General features: G+C 33.5%; 3 protein-coding genes across 5 annotated transcripts; 2 read left to right on the plus strand and 1 right to left on the minus strand.

The window, feature by feature from the left end:
• Positions 1–1,307: 1,307 nt before the first annotated feature.
• On the plus strand, positions 1,308–6,237 carry LOC137837814 (alcohol dehydrogenase-like 6). The gene is made up of 10 exons (XM_068646951.1): positions 1,308–1,548; positions 1,656–1,792; positions 2,276–2,313; positions 2,674–2,996; positions 4,086–4,168; positions 4,260–4,335; positions 4,425–4,486; positions 4,733–4,828; positions 4,923–5,084; positions 5,939–6,237. The coding sequence occupies exons 1-10, from the start codon at positions 1,512–1,514 to the stop codon at positions 6,053–6,055; spliced, it is 1,131 nt and encodes a 376-aa protein (XP_068503052.1). The 5' UTR covers positions 1,308–1,511; the 3' UTR covers positions 6,056–6,237.
• Positions 6,238–6,808: 571 nt separating this feature from the next.
• On the plus strand, positions 6,809–7,466 carry LOC137838886 (toll/interleukin-1 receptor-like protein). Its single transcript, XM_068648098.1, has one exon. It carries the CDS (start codon positions 6,927–6,929, stop codon positions 7,464–7,466), a length of 540 nt encoding a protein of 179 aa, XP_068504199.1. The 5' UTR covers positions 6,809–6,926.
• A 438-nt stretch (positions 7,467–7,904) lies between these two features.
• LOC137837816 (uncharacterized) lies at positions 7,905–15,400 on the minus strand. Of its 3 annotated transcripts, XM_068646963.1 has the most exons (6): positions 15,030–15,400; positions 13,493–14,444; positions 13,213–13,379; positions 12,659–12,923; positions 8,316–8,372; positions 7,905–8,064 (listed from the first exon to the last, which is right to left on the minus strand). In XM_068646963.1, exons 1-4 carry the CDS (start codon positions 15,215–15,217, stop codon positions 12,716–12,718), a joined length of 1,515 nt encoding a protein of 504 aa, XP_068503064.1. In that variant the 5' UTR covers positions 15,218–15,400; the 3' UTR covers positions 7,905–8,064; positions 8,316–8,372; positions 12,659–12,715. The 3 variants fall into 3 exon arrangements, with proteins under 3 accessions (XP_068503064.1, XP_068503063.1, XP_068503062.1); XM_068646962.1 differs by lacking the exon at positions 8,316–8,372; XM_068646961.1 differs by lacking the exons at positions 7,905–8,064; positions 8,316–8,372 and adding an exon at positions 11,161–11,824.

Below are 15,400 nucleotides of genomic sequence, written 5' to 3' on the forward strand. Positions count from 1 at the left end.
TTTTAACAAATTTCAAAAAGATAATTTATTTTTATAAAGAATTTGAAATTTTGATTTCTTAAAATTGAAATTCTTAAGTTAGGTTTAAAGATTAAGAAAATGTTTTATGCTATGTAACAAAAGATAATTGTACGACACGAACACGAAGATACATATAATTTTTAAAATGTAAATACAAATTTATATGTTATATAATTATGAATTATATAAATTGACAATAAAGATGTATGTATACAAGTATATTTCAGTCTTTTTTAGTTGAAATATTTTTTTTATGATTGATTTAAGAGGATTTGTTCATTATTTTTATTATTATAATAAAAATTTATGTAATAAGTTTGAGTTTTAAAAAAATTAATGTATTTCTCCTTATTAAAATTGTGTTAGAACCGTGTTAAAATTGTGTTAGAATTGTTACAAATCAAACAAATATTTTTTTGAATTTGACACTTCACCAATACGTGTTCTACGAGTGTCCGTATTCGATACGTGTGTCCGATACGGACATGTCATTTAGGAGGAGTGTCTGGGCCTCATAGGTTTTAAGTAAACATATATCAATTTTTCAAATTGTAAATTTAAGATACTTATTTATAATTTTTTTTTATATTTAAATAATTATTTGACTCTTGTATTATTATCATATTCAAACAATTATATTAATAAAAATTTAAGTAACTCATTTTTATAATTTGTTTAAAATTAAAATATTAATTTAATATAATCTTGTCAGTTAATTCAACTTAACTCATTTTCGTCCAATCTCTTCATGGGGTCTCCTGCTAACTTTTTAAAGTTTTTTTTCGATGATTTATTGGTTATCATATTTTTTTCTTCAGGTTTTTTGTTCTTGGTAGACTTTTAGACTTTTTATTTGGTTTCTAATAAAAAAAATATTACTTTTTTTTACTTTGTGAAAATTAAGTGATTTAGATAGTGCTTTTGAAAAAAAAACAATTTTTTTAATTAAAAATAAAAAAGTCACAAATTTATTAAGAACAAAAGTAATACGATAATATATAGGAGCAAAGAATATAAGTTATTGTGAGTTGATTTGTTGGCTATGATTTTTGTCATTTATTTTCGTAGTTCAATGGTTGTTATGTTAGTTTTGCTTTTTTTGTTCATTATTGTCATACTAATTTTAATTTCTTCTTGTTCTTCTTCTCGTTTTTTTAGGCTTTTTTTTTTTTTTTTTTTTTTATCTTTGTTGGTTTTGTTTGATACCGTAGAATAAGTTTTTATCTGTGAATATGATCTCTAAAAACTAAGCTTATTTCTAAGAATTTTTTTATGTTGTATAGATTAAGATACAACCTTAAAATTAATGTCTCTAGTGGCACACTGTAACTACATTCTTAATCCTACCAACACCAACTAGTTGATTCTATGTCTCAACAGTCTCTACCTACCACAACCACAACCACCACCAACAAGAACAATAACAGCTATTTCTAGTTCTCTTCCACCCTTTTCTTTTTCACTTTTCTAATTCTTCTTCACTCACCAACATGGCAACTTCAACCCCTCAAGTCATCACCTGCAAAGGTAAACTCAGCCACCCTTTTCTTTTGATATCTCTGTCTCTCCATTCTTTATGATGAACATTTGATAGTGGGGTTTTTGTTAATGATGGCATGTGGAACATGGAACAGCTGCAGTGGCATGGGGAGCTGGGGAGCCACTGGTGATGGAGGAAGTGGAAGTGAGTCCTCCTCAACCAATGGAGATTAGGATTAAGGTTGTCTCCACCTCTCTCTGCCGCAGTGATCTCTCTGCTTGGGAATCTCATGTAAGTCTTGTCATCATTGTCTTTCAGAAGAATTTGTTTCATAGAACTTTTTAGGGATCTTTTGGAATATCAAATCTATAATTTAATTGGAATGCACTGACACTGCAAAGTTTTTTTACATCATCATCCAATCATGGATTGGCATATCATTGAAAATTATTGACTTCTTAATTTTAAAAATAGTAATTAATGTGACTTCTAACTGGTTAAGAGTGTAAAAGTCCATGCGCTGACAAATGACCATGTATTAGAATTAAACTAATGAAAATTAGTGGAATCATATCTTGGGCAACAAGGGTCCAGAAACCACTCTTTGTGAGATGTAATTGAATAACATAAGAGGTAAGGTGTACCTGAAACTTATTCGAGCTTAATGATGGTTGGTGGTGTGATGGATTAGTTTGCTGTTGAATATTTCTTTGCTGTCACGATTGTTGTCTTTTCTGTTGAAAGATTTAAGACTGTGCGTGCTTTTTTGTGCAGGCCATATTTCCTCGCATATTTGGCCATGAAGCATCAGGGTAATCTATTCTTAATTTTTATCTTTGGACTATAGACAACATTAGTCACTACTACTACTGATCCTTAGGATTTTTTCTTTGAATTTCTCAAGAAGAATTTCTTTTAGAGTTACCAATTAGTCAGTATGAGAATTGCATTGCATCAAATACTCATGTACCAAGTTCCTTGAGTGACAATGACCAACTACCAGCGAGCAGCTGCATTGGCTTTGGCACAGACGCTGAGAATATTACTGATGCTAGAAAGTGATGCACTATGCATGGCAATGTGATAATAGTTGCATCATGGACATGTCTTAAATCATGGAAAAATGAGTAATTATCTGAATAGTCAGTTGAATATTTAGTGTAGTTTTGCAGGATTGTTGAGAGTGTGGGACTGGGAGTGACTGAATTCAAAGAGGGTGACCATGTACTAACAGTATTCATTGGAGAATGCATGACATGCAAACAGTGTACATCTGGAAAAAGTAATATTTGTCAAGTTTTGGGACTGGAAAGAAGGGGTTTAATGCACAGTGATCAGAAGACGCGCTTCTCAGTAAAAGGGAAGCCAGTTTATCATTATTGTGCTGTTTCAAGTTTCAGTGAATATACAGTAATCCATTCCGGATGTGCAGTGAAAGTGAGCCCCCATGCCCCTCTTGAGAAAATTTGCCTTCTGAGTTGTGGGGTTGCTGCAGGTAAAAATTTCAAGTGTTTATTATTAGTTCTACAAAATTGGGAATAGATCAAAGGAGTTTTAGATCAACATTGAAAAATTTAACTTTGTACTTAAATTACTTGATGTAGTAACAGGTTAATAGCCATTGGGCTGTCTGATTTTTTTTTCTTGTTATTTCCCATGGATGGTTAGAGGAGGCATGACTCTGTCTCTGTATTCAGCAGCTTGAATGTTAAAGGAACAGTAGGACCTCACCAAATAAATAAAGGCAATATATATAATTGTAATCTTATCATTATTGATCCTCTCAGCTGCAGATCACCATGTGAATTGGCCTGATTTTCTCTTAAATTAGTTGAACTTAAAAAGATAATGATTCCCTTTTATGTTGTTTTGCATTTTTGTCACCGATTGATTGTCAAAGGTCTACTGTTCTTTACAGTTTAAACTGATTTTAGGGCATATAACTGTTCCATCACCTGGTTCATAGATCCTTGTCGTATAGGTTTGCCTGCAAAATGTCCTCATCTATCGCATTGTTTGCTTTTAATATTTTCTTCTTGTTGACAACAACTATTTTGTATGAAGACAAATATAACATGAACTAATTTGTTTGATCCCAATAATTTATTGAAAAAAATACTTTTAATCGCATCATTTTGCATGTTTAGAGATATTAACTGATGATTTGTTGCTTCTTTTGGACTTCCGGAAAAACATGAAACTAATTTAATTATAAATGTGACCCAAAACTCTACTGGACTTCCAGATTATTAACCAAAGCAGGTTCAGAAATGATTGGTAAGGAAACATCAGATAGTGTTAAAATGTTTTAATATTAGATTTGATGATGCTATAGCCATTGTGAGTGGCTTAGGTAAAGATTGGATCACTGGATGCAGTTGTTAGTTAGTTCTAAGTGACACTGGATGACTTTGTAGGGTATAACTTATTTTCCTCCTTTTTCTTACACCTCACGTATAATTTATTATGAACTTTTGTTGCTGGACACTTTCACCAAAGATCCCAATTAGTGTTGTGTTGTTGATGTCATTGATAAATTATTCATTTATGGTTGATTATGGGAGTCATTGCATTTCAACATTAGGTCTGGGTGCAGCATGGAATGTTGCTGATGTGTCAAAAGGATCAACTGTGGTGATTTTTGGTCTTGGAACTGTAGGCCTATCCGTAAGTAAAGGGACTGAGCAATTGTATCTTTGCTTCTCAACAGATGAGTGATAATATTTTCCAAATTGTAGTTAACATTCCTTTCAATTAGGTTGCTCAAGCATCAAAACTAAGAGGTGCATCTAGAATAATTGGTGTTGACAACAATCCACAGAAGTGTGAAAACGGTACCATATTCAGTCCCCCAAATTACTCCTTAATTTATTTTTATTATTCCCCTGATTTATTTATTGCTGTCTTGTTGGTGTTACCACAGCTAAGGCTTTTGGTGTTACAGAAGTTGTTGACCCGAATTCATGTGAAGAACCTGTTGCTCAGGTGGGTTGATCTTCTCATTACAAAATTATCTGATTTAACTTTTCATACTTTATCTTATGGAGAGTATTGTATATAGCTTTAATTCATGTATAACCAAAGTATGCTTCAAGATCAAATATTACATGTGATCCATACAAATCTATCGTTAATCTAATTTGGTTAATTCTTCAGCACAAAATCTATTAGTATGTACACAAAAAGGTTATGATGTCATAACAACCATTAATATATGTTGAAAATTTCCAGGTTATTAAGCGGATTACTGATGGTGGAGCAGATTTCTCATTCGAATGTGTAGGTGACACTGATATGATAACCACTGCATTGCAGTCATGCTGTGATGTAATGCTCTATATACCCAAAATTAGTGTTTTTGACATTTAAAAGCTTTTATTCATTATAATTGGATTCATTCTGTCTTTCCTTGGTTGCATAGGGATGGGGTTTGACTGTAACACTTGGTGTGCCAAAGGTGAAGCCTGTGATGTCAGCTCATTATGGACTACTACTAATGGGAAGAACATTGAAAGGATCTCTATTTGGAGGATGGAAACCAAAATCTGATCTGCCTTCATTAGTAGAGAAGTATGTCAACAAGGTAACAATAACAGTACCCTGAACATTTCCTTTTTTTCTTTCTAAGCATGACTACTTCATATATTTTTACACTAAGGTGAAACATGTCTATCTCTACTTCTTGATCGAAATATCATGTGTTCCCTTTCATGATGGATATGTATTCTTACATAACCGAATGTTGGTAAACCGAGCAATTTAGGCTGTTACCTTCTGCATAAATGGTTCTCAAGCAAGACTATTTGAAAATGCCATTTTATTGCCCAAGAAGTTATGCTTTTTCCATAAGAACTTATAGGAGAAAAATTCAGAAAGTGTAATGAAATAAACTTTTTGTATATAAGTTATTGCCTACGAGTTAAAAATATGCTTTTTGAGAGGCTAATGTGAGAAAACTTTTACAAATAAACTTATCTGCCTAAGCTAATTTCATCTTTCTTTCTTATTTTACTCTTCTGAAAGTGTTTATCTAGCTTCTGTGTGCCACTTTCTTACTTCCATCTGCTTCACTTGTATAGTTATTCACGAAAAAGTTGAGGAAAATTTCCTGTTATCATTAATACAAGAACAAAAATCTTAGTTTACAACGTTTAGCATGGGATGTGATGTACATCTGGTATTTGCAACCTAGTCTTACTTTTTATTATAAAGTCTATCAAAAGTCTGTAACTGAGATTTTCTGGAGTTAACAGAGAGAAAGGAATTGAGAATGCAACCTCAAATTCTATTAGAGCTAGATTCTTGCTTTATATACTTTTTGTCCCCGTGGATTATTTTATTGTTCTTTAGTTTGATATTGGAGATACATTCTTATAAGCAGTGTTTTTTAGCAAAAAATATATGCACCAAATTACTAATATTATGATTAATATGCAGGAAATCCAGATTGATGACTACATAACACACAATTTGCCATTTGATGACATCAACAAAGCTTTTAATCTCATGAAGGAAGGAAAGTGTCTGCGTTGTGTTATCCACATGCCAAGATAATACCTGAAGTTTCTTTTATGTTATTTTTTCTAAAAAGAGAAAGTTATTGTAGAAATCAGTGCCCCATAGAATGTAGAAACTTCTTTGCATAGTTATCATTGAACATTGGTGAGAGTTGAATCTTGTAATGGCAATATTGATTATGCTAATCATATGCTATGCTAATTTTTGTCTTTGCTCAACTATAAAATTTACATATGCTAAAGAATCTGACATTGTAGCTGTACACATCGATTCTACCTTCTAATACACTCTAAGTTGTTACACTACATCCTTAAGAAACAAGGTAATCTGTCAATTATGGCAGGCCATATTAATGTATTCTTTAGACTAGTTGCAACCAGTTTAATGAAATTAGTATTTTGAAGTCTTGCACAACACATAATAAACGTTTATTTGTATATCATTAAAATTTGTAAAATATTTTTAAATATATAAAATATACTTTAAATGTAATGAAACAATTTAAAATGTGATATAAGTGATTTCTAATTTAAAACAGATACATAGTTAATCAAACAAAATATACATATAAATAAGAAGAGAGTAATTTGATATGATGCAGAGAGACTTTTTTTAGTGTTGAGAATGTCCGTTTCAGAGACAACTGAAGAGAGTGTTATCTAAGTTGAAGATTCTACTTTATAGTACAAAAGTAGATACATAATTTCATAATGCATGTTAGAAGAAGGGCAAGGTTGATTATTTTATAAATCTTGGTGGAAGGTTTCAGTGAATACTAGTTAGGATCAACAAATCTATTGGTTTGATTTCAGAAAGTGAGAGTGCTTTGCTTTACATATTAAACTGGAGACTTAACACTTCATCCACCACAATCATACTATCATAGTGTACTTTCTTCTCAGTTCTCATGGCAATGGGATCATGTTCCTCTTCCTTCACCTATGATGTTTTCCTCAGCTTCAGAGGGGAAGACACACGCCATGGTGTTACTGGCCATCTCTACAAAGCCCTTCATGACAGGGGAATCTACACTTTCATTGATGATGAGGAGCTTCAGAGAGGGGAGGAAATAACACCAGCACTTGTGAAGGCAATTGAAGAGTCCAGGATTGCCATCACTGTGCTCTCTATAAACTATGCTTCTTCCTCATTTTGCTTAGATGAACTTGACTACATCCTTGGGTGCTTTAACAAAAAATATATGTTGGTGTTGCCAGATTTCTTTAAGGTAGATTCTTCTGATGTCATACACCAGAAAGGTAGTTATGGAGAAGCATTGGCTAAGCATGAGGAAAGGTTCAACCATAACATGGAGAAATTGAAGAATTGGAAGAAGGCTTTGCATCAAGTAGCTAACTTGTCTGGCTTTCATTTGAAACATGGGTACCCCACCTTACCAATCTCTTACCTCAATTTTTGTTTGATTAATTTTCACTGTGATTCTTAGAGTGATTTCTCTAAACGAATTTCGTCATTCTTAGAGTATTAAAGTTTGATAAATGCGAACGTTTAACACAGATATGAGACAATATAATGACTAATTATTTTTGTTTTTAAAATTAAATTTTATTTAATGATGAAACTTTGGTTAAAATGTACAATTTATGGTCACCTCTATTAAGTTGAAATTGTATAATATTGCGAAGTTGTATTCAAATTCAATGATGTCAAACTGAACAAGGGTACAATTAGTGTAAGTTTTAAATTAAGTTGTGGCTAACTGATTGTAGTTGTCCTTATTGTTGTGATCTGTATAAATGAAACAAAGGAGAAGAAGTATTAAAACTAGCGTACATGATATTTTTTTTCTTGAAGAATACATAGAGGAGGAATTCAATTTGGTGTTTTAGTAGTGACAAAAGAATAACTTAGCATACCCAGCTAATGTACATCAAAACATAACTTTACATATTTATGTTTACAAAATTTAATTATAAATTACTCAACAAAGAGTTTACATATCCAAATAAATATATATCAAAACATAAAGAAGCATCCCCTAAGCTATGATATCTCCTTCCTTTAATTGGTTCCCATACCTGCCACTACAATTCACAAACTTATCAATTATATTTTAAAACTATTCATAACCTTTTTCAGAAGACAAATTCTTTCTCCATTTGGTTTAACTTCTTTCTCTTAAATATAATAAACAGGTCTTACATTGCAAACATTAAGGGGGAAGAAGCCTAAGAAATAAACAAGCCAAAGTCCAGCACATCACACATTTTATAAAAGAGAAGGGAAGGATACTATAAGATCAAGCAAAAACAAGGTAGACAACCAAAGAAGGTACCTAATCCAGTGCTGATGATCATAAATGCACATAAGCGAAAACTCAGAAACTGATTCTCTGAAATTTAATAAACACAACAACATTGATAAGGAAAGCTGTTATGAAGGGCTTATTTGATGATGATTATAACTTTGAAAATTTTCTATTGATAAGCAGAGACAATTTATAACTTTGAAAAATTAGATAGTGGAGGTGAAACAATAAATGATGAGCAAGGTTAGTAAGTTCTTCTTCCTTTTTAAGCCATATGATCTTAAGGTTCAAATTCCTCATACAAGCTATTGGTAGTTGCTCCAGCAGCATTGGTTTCCTTTTCAGGAAACTTTTTGACAGAATCTGTCATATCATTACTTATCAGTTGTAAACTAGAGATTTTTGTATTGCCAAAAGTTATGATATGTGATTCAACATATTTTTATAATACAAATGAGATTTTGGTATGAATATGTAAAGGGATTTCCATGGTTTAACCTCTTGGTTAAGAATGTTCTTTTTTGGGTTGAATAGGTCTTATATGGCATTGCTTGATTTGATTTTGGTATTGCAGGTGAGAATGAGGGGCATGTGTTCAACTCCAATGATGTGAAAACTGTGCTTTAATTATTTGGCCATCTTTATTCAGTTTTCTTTTCATGGCAGACTTCTGTTTCCTTTTTCCACAGCTCAAAAAATTGAGACTTCTTTGATATAAACAAAGTTTAGGTGAGAAAATCATCAAAATTAAATAGCTTTTTATAAACTCTTCGTTTAACTATTTAGCAGCATAGCTACAATCACAATGGTAAAAACATATTGTTACTGAGTTGTGAACTTTTCTTTTTCTGAGATAGGAACTAGAATTTTGTGGCAAAGTAGAAGATCCCTAATTATGTTATCAAAGTAGAAGTTCTTAGTTTTATAAACTAGGTCAATACTCATTTTGTGTTGTACTAAAAAAAATGTCATTTATTTTCAAAACATTTGTAGTACAAGAAAAGCCATGTTTATTTTCAAAAAATATATTTAGTGTGTAAAAGTATATTTATAAAAAATAGGGCTTACAGAATCTTAAAAACTGACACATTTATTTTCAAAATAATTACAGTGCCTTTTCTTTGCAATGTTTATTTTCCTTTCATCTTACAGTATTTTCTCAAATTTCAACACTTTTCTGGTTCTCTTCTTTTTTTCTATTAATTAGTTACATAGTCCTTAAGAGAGTGGATCTCCATTTATTTTATGAACTATAAATCTAACTCTCCTTGCATTCCAATTTCTGAGTTTGTTTTATGAATCAATCAATCTACTTGCTTTCTTGTTTTTTAATGGAAAAAATATGCATTTTCAATTAAAACATGTTTAAATTTTTTTAGGATAAGTAAATTCTTTTTAAAGAATGTTGATACACCTGCATAAGCAAGTTTCCTACTTCCCTTAAGAGTAAAAAAAAATGAACTTTCTAAAATGCACATTAGGGTATATGTCATTGGTAAGTTGTTGCTTCCTCAATGAAACATGCATCAAAGACAACCTTCCTCCACAAAATAAAAAGCAGCTCTTGTCAACCATATTAATTTGATGTTTTCGTAAGTAAGTGACATACCAAAGTGTATTACACAACTCAGCTTCCAAATTTATTTTCATACTTGACAGGTCAAATAAGGAAGCTGTACTCGGCAGTAACATTACATAATTCCTACTATTTGTTCTCTTGAACTAAACACAAAGCACTTAGCTATCACAAAAGATGAAATCATGATACAAACCAAGTAGCTATGAAGATGACGAAGGAAACAAAAGACAAAGCACATGGTGAGCAATCATCTCAGCGAACAATTCAAGACCCTACCAAGGATCTCATGGACCCGACCAGAGGAGATGGGCATAAATCAGAGCACCAACAGTTCTTCCTTTTGGTCTTCTTAAGAGATAGAATATGTTGTAAATAATTTTGGACTCACTTTAGGGATCCAAAAATGCAAAGATATGCTAGAATAAGGTGTCTATACCATAATAGGGGGTGTAGGTATCATTTTAACTTTCCTAACCCTTCAGGAAGACAATTTGACCTAGTTTCTAGAAGGACAAGCCTAGGATACGGGTATAACTTAGTCAAACCCTAAGGCTGCCCATTTTTCCCTTTTTCCTGTCCTACCCCTTTTGTTTGTTTTCCAAGGCTCCCTCACCTATAAATAGGAGGCCTACCCTTTTATTTTACAAGTTGAAATTAAATAGAAAAGTTACTCTGCACAAATATTGTGAGAACTTTAGTAGGTATTGTCTCCTCTTCCTTTTTGGTCTTATGTTGATGAGAATGAAACTCTCAAGCGGCCTAGTTCCTTCTTCCATTTCCTTTCCATTAATGTTTCCTAGTTTTCTTCTTTATTTCGTAAATTGCATACATATTCACCATACAATGTATTTTATCTTTACCTTTGTGAAATGCACTTTCACACCTACTTAACCACTTGGTTAAGTTAGTGTCCAGTGAAAAATTTTCTAAGGTCATCACCATTAACTCCTAAAATCTCAATCTTAAAGTAAAGTGTCACCAAAATGAAAACATCTAGGAGTTAACACCTTAGGAAAATTCTCATTGGACTCTAACTTAACTAAGTGGTTAAGTAGATGTGAAGGTGTATTTCACAAAGGCAAAGATAAAAGACATTGTATGGTGAACATGTATGCAATTGCCGAAATAAAGAAAACTAGAAAACATTAATAGAAAGGAAACATGAAGGAAATGGATGAAGGAACTTATGGAGATGGTGGTAGGTGGTCACGCCACTTGATGGGTGGAAACCACCAAGATAAGTGCTAGACCGTCACTTGAGAGTTTCATTCTCAACAAGATAAGATCAAAAGGAAGAGAAGACAATACTCACTCAAGCTCTCACAATATTTCACCTTGTAAAATACAATGGGTAGGCCTCCTATTTATAGGTGAAGGAGCCTTGAAAACAAGCAAGAGGGTAGGATGGGAAAAGGGAAAAAATGGGCAACATTAGGGTTTGACTAAGTAAAACCCGCATCCTAGGTTTGTCCTTCTAGAAACTAGGTCAAATTGTCTTTCTAAAGGGCTAGGAACAAGCTAAAATGATACCTACACCCCCTATTATGCTAAAGGCACCTTATTCTAGCCTATCTTTGTTATTTGGACCCCTAAAGTGAGCCTAAAATTATTTACAACATATTCTATCTCTTAAGAAGACCAAAAGGAAGAACAGCTGTTGGAGGTGGAAGCACCAGGGCCACCAAAGATCTCCATTGATGATTATAGATTCCTCAAGATCATTAAATAGTATGGTGTTGGTGCGGTACCATCATCCATTATCATATGACATGCTAGCAATACAATCAATACCACCAAAAAGAGGTTGGATTTGAGAGTCATGTGATGCACAAGCTTGCTTGTCTTCCTGATCGTTATATTGGCAGCAACTACAAGGATCCTTTAAACTTCCCCACTGTTCAATTGACAGAGGATAAGTGATCTGAGAGGAGGAATTCAATTAAACCTGGCTGGCTTCCTGAATTAAACATGAAGATTCCATTTGGCTAGTTAAATTGACATTGCTAAAGCTCTAAAGCAAAAATGACACAATGATTGAAGCACCAAATACAAAAAAATTGTAGCCCGTATCATTTAACTCTTCCACATACATTCTCTGATTCTTATTCCAATAATTATCATCATAGTTGCCAGATTAGGGAAATGTACGAAATTTGCAAACTGAAGACAATGTTAGTTCAGTTACACAAAATTTCTCAAGGTGAAGCACTCATTGATGGCACAAACTATCTATTTATCATAGCTATCTTTGCAGAAGCAATGGGAGTTATTATTGCTATTGAAATTGCTCGTGTCAAAGGTTGATTCCAGTTATGATTAAATGTGACTCTCATGTAATCTTGATGGCTTTTAAAAATAGTCACATTATTCCTTGGAAGTTACGAAATAGATGGTTAAATTGCATAGAGAGAGCAAGGAGCATGTCTATGCACATTTCACATATCTTTAGAGAGGGTAAAGGGTGCCCCCATAGGCTTGCTGATTATGGTACTACATGTCAGGATTTTCATTGGTGGGATAATATCCCTGATTTTCTTAATGATGTATTTTTCAGGGAAAGATACAATCTTCCTTGGTATAGGTTTTCTTCTTAGTGTATTTTGGTTTGGTCCCCCCCTTGTTTGTACTGTTATTTTTTCTTTATTTTTATATTCTAGGAGTGTTGCATATGATTGTTGTTGATAGTGGTGTCAACTTGGTTTGGATGACTACCAACATAGTGATGCAATAAACTCTTGTTTCTATAAAAAAAAATAGACATGTCAAACGTATTGAAAATAGATTTTAGTACCTGGCTTAGTGGTGCCTGAATGAAAGCCACAAGACTTGTTTTCAGGAATGTATGCAACTAATCACCAGTTAAGGCCCTTGGTCTATGTTCAATAGTAGAAAGGGACATCCCTGTCTGTGAAACTGCTCTGACAAATGCCATATTTGCAGTTAAAGTAGGGGCATGCCAATGGTCACCAGTGCCAAAGACAACTTTGTTTTTCAATGCCAGCTTCCTTGTTGTTGGGAGGCCCATCATGCGCTCCGAAGGAGTATCAGGAACAACCCTGAGATGATACTCTAGCTTGTCAGTGCAAATTGTTGGAGATAGTAATTTAGGCATTGGTAACAATACGACAAAAAAAGTATCAACAACATTTGATTCAAATCTGAACTGTATAAATAAAAGATTATGTAAAAGAATTCATTACCGCAACTACATAAGTATAGCAAAACATCCTCCAACTGATTTCATAAAACTGATTTACTCGGCATAGTAACAAACTAGTTATGTCAATAACTTTGTGTTGCAAATTTTTCTTTCTTTTATTTCAGGTAAACACAGACTAAACTCACCTGAGATAATCTATCAACCTGTCTGCTCTCAGTTTCTCATTGGGCCCTCCACACATCGATACCAACTCCTTAAATTCCACAAGAACACTCTCACAAATTAGGCCATTCTTCCCATGTAGGATTCTACCAAATTCAATATGGATTGGGTTTTGAATTTCAGACATTATCTACCAAAAAGAAAATGAGGAAAATTTTAATAACTCCAATTGATGTTGAAGAATAATTTACAAAGACTACATAAGTAATGGTTGTTCATGTAATTTCAATAAAATTTACTTACTTGACCAATCACAAAATCGAAGTTTCCCTTAAACCGCTGTCTTATTTCACTCTCAGGAGTGGCCAGAAGTTTCTTTGTTCCACCATTACTAATTCCTGAAACTAGAGCTATCAAAGCTGTTGTATCAAAATTTACTAGGTCAATCTCACCTAAGAGATTCCTAGACTTCATGGATTCAAAAATTTTATTCTCCATTGAACTTGGTTTCATTCCCATAAGAATGGAACAGAATGTATCACCCAAGTTTGTTCCAACATTCTCTTCTACAGGCCGTGGTTGAATTTTGGCTTCATCTACCAAAAGTTCAAGATGAAAGCACTCCCCAATTCTGGGATTTTCTTCAAACTGTTGTGGCTGAGTTTCAGTTTTTCCTACAGAAAGATCTATTTGGGATGAGTCCACAGCTGAACCTCGAACGCTACATCCAGATTTTGGAACAACATCCCTGCCAACAGCAGGGTTAATTTCAAGGACACATGAATTTCTATATGATCTTGCAATAACATTTATCCAGTCACCTTCAGTTTCTTCCAAGACATCAGAACTGAAAACTGAGAAATCCAACTTGATTTCAGATGCCCCAAGTTCATCTCGAAGTTTGTTGTAGATGTGGGTTGCAAGCCCATTGGCAAAGAACAGAATAACTGAGGATGGTCTTAATGTTAAGTTAGACTGAGCAGCAGCAAGCACTTCTTGAATGCGTAGCTTTAAACCCTTACTTTTACGGCATCTATCCCAGGAAATGTACTCTGGGTTTCTATCAGATACTATAATCCAGACAGGCTTCCTGTTGAGGGTACAAACCACATCAACATGAATGTGTTTAAGAGAACATCTCTCCTCACTGCTAACTGAAGGTGAGAGTGGGATTGGCTTGCAAACTCGAGAAACTCCAGTTATGAAAGGCTGCTGGAGCATATGCACAACTGCTTCAAGGTGCCCAATGTTGACACTGGTATATTCATCACATACATAGAAATTTTCATAAATTGTGAGTAATATAGAAAGTATTAACCAAGAGTAATCATTTAAAGATAAAACTATGACAAACAAAATCTATTTAGAGCTAAAAAATAAGCACAAGAATTAAATCAAATAAAAGACACTTCATCAGAGTAAAGTCACAAAAATCCTTTCCAGCCATACACAATGTAAAAGGTACTGCTGGTAAATGTTTTATGATAAATGCCAGCAACACACTTTTTGATGCACTCTTTCCAATACACAATTATCAGGTACATTTCATGTGAGTTCCACAAATAATTTGAATCAAATCTCTTTCTGTAAGGCTCATTTGAATTCAACATCATAAATTATTGCGCTAGTGAGCATTTCTCTATGCTCCATTAGAAATTATAGGATTACTCATGTTTGTTTAATGATCCAAAATTCCAAACTCACCAAGTAGGTCAAAGTTAGTCATTTCTAACAACTCAAAAGAGTAACACATAAGAGGAATACCCACCAATCAAAACTTGATTTATAAACACGAATAGAATCAAATACAAAAAAAAGTTATGATATTGAGAAGAGAAACCTGAGGGGCCCAGAAGAAGAAGAGGGGCGAGAGAGGAAAGCGAGCTCGGCACGTGCCAATTTGAGGAGGGTTCGTTTACACGAGTGAGTGATGTTGGTGGAACAAGGTAACTTGTCAATGGCATCAATGACGCACTTGCATCTCTGCTTCGCCACTTCCACTTGCGCAACCCGTTGTTCCTCCTCCATTCTGTTTTTGCTCTGTTTTGCTTCCAAGGAATCAACTTTGTTCTTTAATTGCAAACCCTTTTTCTCCAATTTCCCATTTCTTGTTCAGTGTTAGAGATTCTTCGCTACTCGAGAGTGGATCCTTTTTAAAACCCTAGTACCAATTTCACAGTTACCGCTACCATTTTCTTATGATTTTCACCC

This window comes from Phaseolus vulgaris, chromosome 4 (genome assembly GCF_000499845.2).
Source record: "Phaseolus vulgaris cultivar G19833 chromosome 4, P. vulgaris v2.0, whole genome shotgun sequence".
NCBI lineage: Eukaryota > Viridiplantae > Streptophyta > Magnoliopsida > Fabales > Fabaceae > Phaseolus > Phaseolus vulgaris.